This window comes from Castanea sativa, chromosome 8 (genome assembly GCF_040712315.1).
Source record: "Castanea sativa cultivar Marrone di Chiusa Pesio chromosome 8, ASM4071231v1".
In the NCBI taxonomy this organism is placed as follows: Eukaryota; Viridiplantae; Streptophyta; class Magnoliopsida; order Fagales; family Fagaceae; genus Castanea; species Castanea sativa.
Genome location: NC_134020.1, coordinates 53,316,567 through 53,324,702, shown reverse-complemented (window position 1 = coordinate 53,324,702; position 8,136 = coordinate 53,316,567). Strand labels below are relative to the sequence as shown.

Sequence of the window (8,136 nt, the reverse complement as noted above, 5' to 3'; positions counted from 1 at the left end):
TTTTTACAACATTTTTACAACAAATCCTAAGTGGCAGGATGTTACTGGTTGTTATTGTTGGGGCAAAAAAGTAATCTTAGTATTAGGTTCAAATTTGAACCAATAACAACTAACCACCTATGATTTGTTGTAAAAATGTTGTAAAAATGTTGTGGACGTAGCACCTCTTTTTTTTAAAAAAAGTTTCCTAATTAACTAAACCAATTTTAATGGTTTATTAATTAAGGTAAACTAAAAGTCTCAAACCAAAGACCTTGGACTCAGAAATTCGATTACATGTGGAGAAGGTGTTAGGCACCCCACAGGCCCGCACCACCTATCCAAAGGATAGTCCCCATTTTAATTTAATTCTAACATTATCTTTTTAGTGAAGAAATTAAATGCTTGGCATTTTGGTTTTTCGAAAAAGGTTTTGTAAAAAAAAAAAAATATTAACGCAGCATGTGAATATTTATTTCAAAGAATTATTTACATACAAAGCATGTGAATACAAAGCATGTGAGAAGCATTTTACCACGTTGCAAGAAATAATATATACAATAGCATGTGAATATTTATATACTATATATTTAGCATGTGAATATTTACAACATAAAAGAAAAAGATGGAAAGCAAAAAGATAGCACCTTGTTGTCGTCCACCATTTTTTTCTCATTTTTCATGCAACAACAAAATAGGATAAAACATTAGTGCCAAAAAGGGGGGAATCATGTTAGCTTGATTGGTGCCTATTGGTTCAATGAAATTGAACTGTAGGCACAAATCTCTAAAAGATGCAATTCTAAAAAAGGATTTAAAACAACAATGCTTGAATGTGTAAAGACGAAAAGTTTAAAAACTTACCTAAAAGGAAATGCACAATTTATTTTGAAAAACATATTGTTTGAAAAAAAGAGTTTATTTGAAGAAAAACAAGTTTGCCCTTTTTTTTTAGTAAAAGACTTAAAAGTTTTTTTTTCATATATAAAAGGATTTTTCTTGATAAAAAAATGGAAGAAGAACGTTGGTTTTAAAGAAAAGAGGCTAGAAAAGCATTTTTTGGTGAGAAAAAGGTTTCACTTATTTTCAAGAAAATGGATTCCAATGTTTGTTGAGAACCAAGGTTTTTCTTCATTTTTTTTTTTTGATAGATAGGAAAAATACTGTTTTATTTTGAGAAAACGGTTTTCATAGTTTAATTTGAAACCATGGTTTTTATCCAATTTAAAAAAAAAAAAAAAAAAAAATAGAGTTTCAACTTAAATTTTTGTATAAAAGATGACAAAAGGTTTTCTTTTGAATAAACAAAGTTTAGATTTTGAAATCCTTTTGCGAAAACAACAATTTTGAAAAGGTTTTGCACAACACCCACATGGTGTAAACTAATAATTGCCTAACAGGTGCTGTAAGTTCTAGATACCTAAATTCATTGAACACGTTTAAGAGAAAAAGAAGAGTAGTAGTAGTAGATACCTAAATTCATTGAACACGTTTAAGAGAAAAAGAATTGTAGTAGTAGTAGTAATTATACATGCAAGCCCACTATTTTTTATGATTTTATTTAGTAGTAGTAGTAATTATACACGCAAGCCCACTGTTTTTTATGTTTTTTTTTTCGTAAAATGAAATAAGTAAATAAATAATTTTTTTTTTGAGAGAGAGTTTCAAACCTGATAATAGCTCTTTATTATCAGATGAAGACACCAATCAGTTTTTGGTGTAAACGGAGATTGAATCCCAGATCTCTTATACAACTAACTGGAACCCACGATAAAAGTTAGTAGGTAAACATGGGCGTTAACCAGCTATGGTAATTGAAATATACTAATTGAGAGGTATTGCCGTATTTAACACAATCTTTTCGTGCGCCCCTGTATAAGTGCAAAAAAAAAAAAAAAAAAAAATCTCCAGTAAAAGGAAAAAGAAATGGAGTATGAGACAAACAATGCATTTTTATCATGCTGGAATGGTTATATTAAAATAATATCCTAGTGAATTTAATTGAGTCATGATGGATTGATTGTAACTATATTATAAACTTTACCATTTTATAAGGTTAATGAAAAGAAAGTTTTATTAAAATAATATGATAGTGGAGGTTCCTATCACAAAAAATAGAAAAAAAAAAAAAAAAAAAGTTTGACAGTGGAGGAACCACCAAAATATGCATGCTATTATTTAGGGTCAGGGAAAGAGAAAAAGCCTAAGGAAATTGTTACACTCTAATTCTACATGTATTAGACCAATGGCGTATCTAAGGAGGTTATTGATATTTGATACACTCTAATTTTTCATGTATTAAACTTGTGGCAGTCTGGCAGATCCAGAGAGGGGCTAGGGGACCATGGATCTCTCCCTTCTAAGATGGTAAAATCGGACACGACCAGTAAATCTTCTTTGGACCCCACCCTTTTAAAATTTTTGATAGGGGTCAAAATTTCAACATTGAATATATATATGTATGTTATATTTTGATTTTACTTTTGTTTTTAATGCATGTTTCCTCTTAGGGTTTTATTTATTTATTTATTATTTTAAAATAAGGAATAGCATTTTTTTTTTCAAAAATTATTTTTATAGTTTTTTTTTTCATGTGATAAATTTTATTTTATTTTATTTTTTAAATTATTTTCAAAATTAATAGCCTACTTAATTGAAATTTTTAATGGAATTGAGCGAAAGACCTAAATTGAATAAATTTGAAACTTAGAGGACAAAATTGAATAAAAATAAAGTTAGAAAACTAAAATGAATTTTAGTTAAACTTAAGTGCAAATGTCAACTTATTCACATGTGGTTTGACTTAAATTTAAGTTGTATACTTGTGGTTTAAAAGTTGGCACTTTACCTATCTGAGGTTCACTCCATTAGGCATTCGTAACTGTAAGGGCAAGTTTTGTGTCCTAAGCCCAAGAAGTAACTAGATTAAGGTCCAAAGAGCCCAACATAATAAATTTGTAGGGAGTGTGCTTAAAAACTAGGTTTCAATGGATTAAGCAATGCGCACAGTGGATTAAAGGTAGTAAGAAAGCAAAGAAACACAAGCTTTATGCGTAGAAATCCTTCCTCAGCAAAGTCTGAGGAGAGTGGTTCTTGAATATATTACCCTAAAACTTGATTACAATTTCAATTCTTAGTGCTACAGTATTTTTCTTTACAAATTCTCAGGTCCTCCTCTGTTCCTGGAGTATCTCTTCCATTATATAACCTCTTTCCTTTCATCTTGGCCATCAATTTGTTGATTATGTAGGCCACTACTCGAGTGTTTGTCCCATCAGATGCTCTCCCAAATCTTTTGTGAATTACGGCAATCAAGCCAGCACTATTCAGGGGTCTTTTCCACATAAATATGGCCAAGGGGTTTGGTGGGGTGCATTAAATGTGGTGGCAGCTACCGTCCCTCCAATCACATCAAGGCTAACCCCCTCTTTGAAGTTCTTTCTTTATAGTGTGGCCTCCTCCTCTAATGTGCTATTGAAGTATCCATGACTCCCCTCTCTGACCTCACTGTTCGAGGGTATGATCTTCTCGGAACTGCACTGGACTCCTCGGCTTCGATTAGGAACGACACGTGGCATTGCTATCTTATTAAATTGTTGTGTCCCACAGTAACTTACCTATGTACTTTCACAGTTAAAAACACAACAAAAACATAAAAACCAAGATCTAAGAACATATTTCTTAATATGGTGAAATTTTGGCTTAAGAACATTCTTCCTCCTCATAAGAACATTCTCAAGCCTATCAATCCAAACAAAATTGTCAAGGGGATAAAAAAAGTTGAGAAAGAAATTTATGGTGTGTTTGATTTGATTTTAATTTTTGGTTGCAGTGACTCTGGGTTTATGTTCAAAATTTATGGCCGGTTGAGTGCCTCTTGGAATAATTTGTCAATTCTTTCACAAATGTGAAAAGCCATGTGGGGAACGTGGGGTGGCTATTAAACAAAACTTTAGGAAATGTCTTTGTCAAAATGGACGACGAGGCTGTTCTCCACGTTTCTCCCATTTTGTTTTTTTATATAGGACCTGGGATTTGTTTGTTCTTTCAGATTGATATTATCATATTCAGCAAAAAAAAGAAAGAAAAAAAACAAAAGATCGATATTATCATATTGTACTTTGTCATTGGAATTTGTTCCTAAGCTTTTGAATTTTTTCTTACCACTATGCCTCTATAACATATAGTATTATTTAAAAACACAAAGGAAAAATGCCCCTTATTGTATCAAACGGTCGTATGTCCCCAAACCGGTTACTTCTTCTGTAATTCGTATCCAAAAGTCTTCCATTTTTGGACCTTGAAATAGTTGGGACTTTTATTTGGGCAGTATTGCTGCTATTGCATAAGTCTTAAGATTGTATTTATGTTTCTAGAATTTTTGAACATAAACTTAAACCAAGAACTAAATCCAGAAATCTACCCACAGCCACTGCAACCAAATATTAAAACCAAATCAAACACACCACAATTTTTTTTTTCTCAATCTTTTCCATCCCCTTGACAGTTTTGTTTGAATTGATAGGCTTGAGAATGTTCTTATAAAGAGGAAGAATGTTCTTAAGCCAAAACGGTGAAATTACATATGTGGGTTATGGAAGCTTAAAGGAGTGAATATCAGGTGGGCAAAATGCCAACTTCTATACTACAAGTAGACAATTAAAATTTCAGCCAAACTATAGATAGGTAAATTGAAATTAGACTTAAACTTAAAAAGTGCAATTTGCATTTTAGCCAAAAATCAATTGAAACAAAGAACCAAGTAAAATACCATTTGGCCCATCCATTCCCTTGGGTCCATAATCTTCCAAATCCTAACATCAAACATCTATAACAAATAACCAGACCTAACTCTATTGAAAAATTCATAAAAAGTAAAAATAATTCCAACTCAGCAATACAAGGGGAAAAAAAAATCCTTTCTATATATCTCTAAGATATAAAAGGATTCCTCTTCCACGTGAATCAGTCTCTACTAGTCAATACAAAAAAGAAATATATCTCATATATATAGTCCAGCATCTTTTTATGATCTATATTATCTTATTTTATTTTTAAAATTGATAATTGTTACTAGTTATTGTTTCTTTCATTTTTTTTGAAGTATTGTTTATTTGATGTTTACATTTGAGTAATTATATATATATATTATCTTATTATATGCTTTTTTAAAATATTATATTATATAATTACATTAGATCAAGTTGCATGTAATATTAAATCTTGGTCCCCACTCCCCTATGTTAGTCTAAGTCTTTCTCAAAAAAAAAAAAAGACCAAGTAGCATGGAATATCATTCAATTTAATGAGACATGGTTTTGTTTAACTGCACACCAATAGAAAGCTATAAAAAAAATAAAAAATTTAGAAGCATCTGTCGACCAGGGGGATTTAAGCAACCAGATCCACCATGGGGATTTTAACAACTATCTGACAGTCCACTATAACTTCACGTGTTTTTTGATCCAAGCCCGAATAAATTTAGTCAGTGTCATAACAATTTTCACTATTTTAGTTACAATTTGTCTACGTAGTAAGTTGAAAGTGGTGAAAATAAAATAATGGGTACACTTGAGTCTATGATTAATCCCATTATTCACGGATCGTCATGTGGCAAAATTGTGATAGAGTTGTAGTATTAGTTATGATACTGACTTATCAGATAAATTTAATAGGTAGCACTTAGTACAGCATGTGGCCCAGTTTAACTGTTCTACCTAACTTGCTGTCGGTCCAGGGTAAATACTAAATTGTGCTTGATTATGACATACTTGGAATACTGGGTTTGACATCTCAGCTATATTACAAGAGAGATAACAGAGCAAAGTGGTGGATGGTGTTTGGGTTTCATTTTCATTTTCCAACACATATTCTAACTTCTTCGACCATGGGAAGTTTCTCATTACTCTCGGCTGCAGCAAGAAGGTATGAAATTTTTTTTAGCTATCATGCCTCAATATGTTTAATTTGTAAAAGAACAATATTCTATGAAAAAAAATCCTCTCTGCCGGTAAATACTTTTTCTATTTTTTTTAAAGGACACTGCATCCATTAACCATGGACTAACAAATATTTTGTGCAATTATGCCATCTAAAGTATGCTGAATAATAAAAGTGAGATAATATCTTGTAAAAATGTGACAGGCTTGAAGGAAAAGTGGCACTAATCACTGGTGGGTCTAGCGGCATTGGTGAGTCCACTGCAAGACTCTTCTCTAAACATGGAGCCAAAGTTGTAATCGCTGACATCCAGGATGAGTTGGGTCACTCTGTATGCGAAGAACTAAATCCTAAATCTACATCATTTGTCCATTGTGATGTTACTAAGGAAATAGATGTAGAAAATGCAGTTAACCATGCTGTTTCCAAGTATGGTAAGTTAGACATTATGTACAACAATGCTGGCATAGTTGGGGTAGCCAAACCCAACATCCTTGACAACACCAAGGCTGAATTTGAGCAAGTGGTTAGTGTCAACCTTGTAGGTGCTTTCCTTGGAACCAAACATGCAGCCCGTGTGATGATTCCAGCTAAAAAAGGTAGTATAATCAATACCGCTAGTGTATGTTCAACCATAGGAGGAGTTGCATCTCATGGCTACACAAGCTCAAAACATGGTGTGGTTGGATTAATGAGAAATACAGCAGTGGAGCTCGGACAGTTTGGAATTCGTGTGAATTGTGTGTCACCTTATTTGATTGCTACACCTCTGGCAAAGGATTTCTTTAAGCTGGATGATGATGGCGTTTATCGTGTTTATTCCAACCTCAAGGGTGAAGTTCTCAAGCCAGAGGATATAGCTGAGGCTGCTCTCTATCTCGGAAGTGATGAGTCAAAATATGTGAGTGGACATAATATTGTCATAGATGGAGGCTTCACCATTGTAAATCCAGGCTTTTGTATGTTTACACAGTCTCAATAAATAAAAGGAAAATTATTAGTTTACTTTGAGCTATCAATGTAAGGTTTACATTGTACACCATCTCAATGCAAAAAGTGTACAATGTTGTACACTTTTGTTTAGTGTACAATGTAAATCTTAAATGTAAACCAATAATTGTCCTAAATAAAATGGAGAGTCTAAATAATTTTACTGGCTCTTTTCTTTTTGTATTGCAAAGGGGTCCAAGTGGAATTAATATCTGTCGGACTTTGTAAAATTTTTGTTGTATTGTTGGTGTGTGTAGCATGATTCTAAATAAATTATAAAAATGGACAAATTTTATCAAGGGACTGTTAAAACAACTAGTAGCCATTAAGAATGGCGTCGATGCATTTTTTTTGCTTTGGGAGGAGCTTGTGTCCAATGGCATTGACCACTAGACACAAGCCAAACCCTTTTGCTTTTAGGTCAAGGTTTCTATAGATAGGGGTGGAGAGTTGGGCCTAGTTCTCTTCTTGCACTATCTCATTTTCTCTTCAAATTGCCTCATATGTTTTCCTTGGTTTATGTGTTACTTGCCTTGTCCATTCATGGGTAGAGTTCCATCTTTTTATACCTAAACTTTGATCCTTATTTTTACCATTTAGCCCTCATCCTTATCCATTCTTTTTTCTACTGCATGCATTCTTCCATTCAACACATTGTCCACTACCCTAACCATGTCCAATTGGGTGTTGCCCCACTACCTACTACCTAAATTCAGCCTTATGTACTCCCGTTAAGGAGCCTTTAGCCTATCCCTTATGACAAATAACCTCCCCATTTTGGGTAAAGGTCAGTCTACCATGTAGCCACCTCACATCTCTTTCCTTAAAATGGTAAAAGCCTCCATTAATTCTCTTTGTTTCCACCCTCTAGCATGCATTAGATGGTTCTCACCTATTCTTTTCCCAATTTGGTAAAGATGCTTTCTCAGTAAATATATGCCCAAAAGTGGTCTCAGCGAGATGCCAAATCTAGGTCCTTTCCCCCTCTATCAAACCATACCCTTTGCATTTCGTCGGCCATGGGCCCTACTCCCTTTGCTTGGCAAGGATGCAGAAGGGCAAAGCCTAAACCTTACCTTACCTACCTTGCCACTCTTGTATTTTCTCTAATTTTAATTCTCCTTCATGCATTATTTGCCACTGCCACTTTTATTTTCTTTCATCATGTCTCTAACTAGAGGTGATAGTAGGTTATTCTCATCCTTTTATTCAAAAGAATTAGGCCTT

The 8,136-nt window shown here is 33.2% G+C and overlaps 1 protein-coding gene across 1 annotated transcript; it reads left to right on the top strand.

Annotated features, from left to right (window-relative positions):
- Positions 1-5,761: 5,761 nt before the first annotated feature.
- On the top strand, positions 5,762-7,139 carry LOC142607947 (borneol dehydrogenase, mitochondrial-like). Its single transcript, XM_075779637.1, has 2 exons — positions 5,762-5,904; positions 6,124-7,139. Exons 1-2 carry the CDS (start codon positions 5,813-5,815, stop codon positions 6,899-6,901), a joined length of 870 nt encoding a protein of 289 aa, XP_075635752.1. The 5' UTR covers positions 5,762-5,812; the 3' UTR covers positions 6,902-7,139.
- The last annotated feature ends 997 nt before the right edge of the window (positions 7,140-8,136 follow it).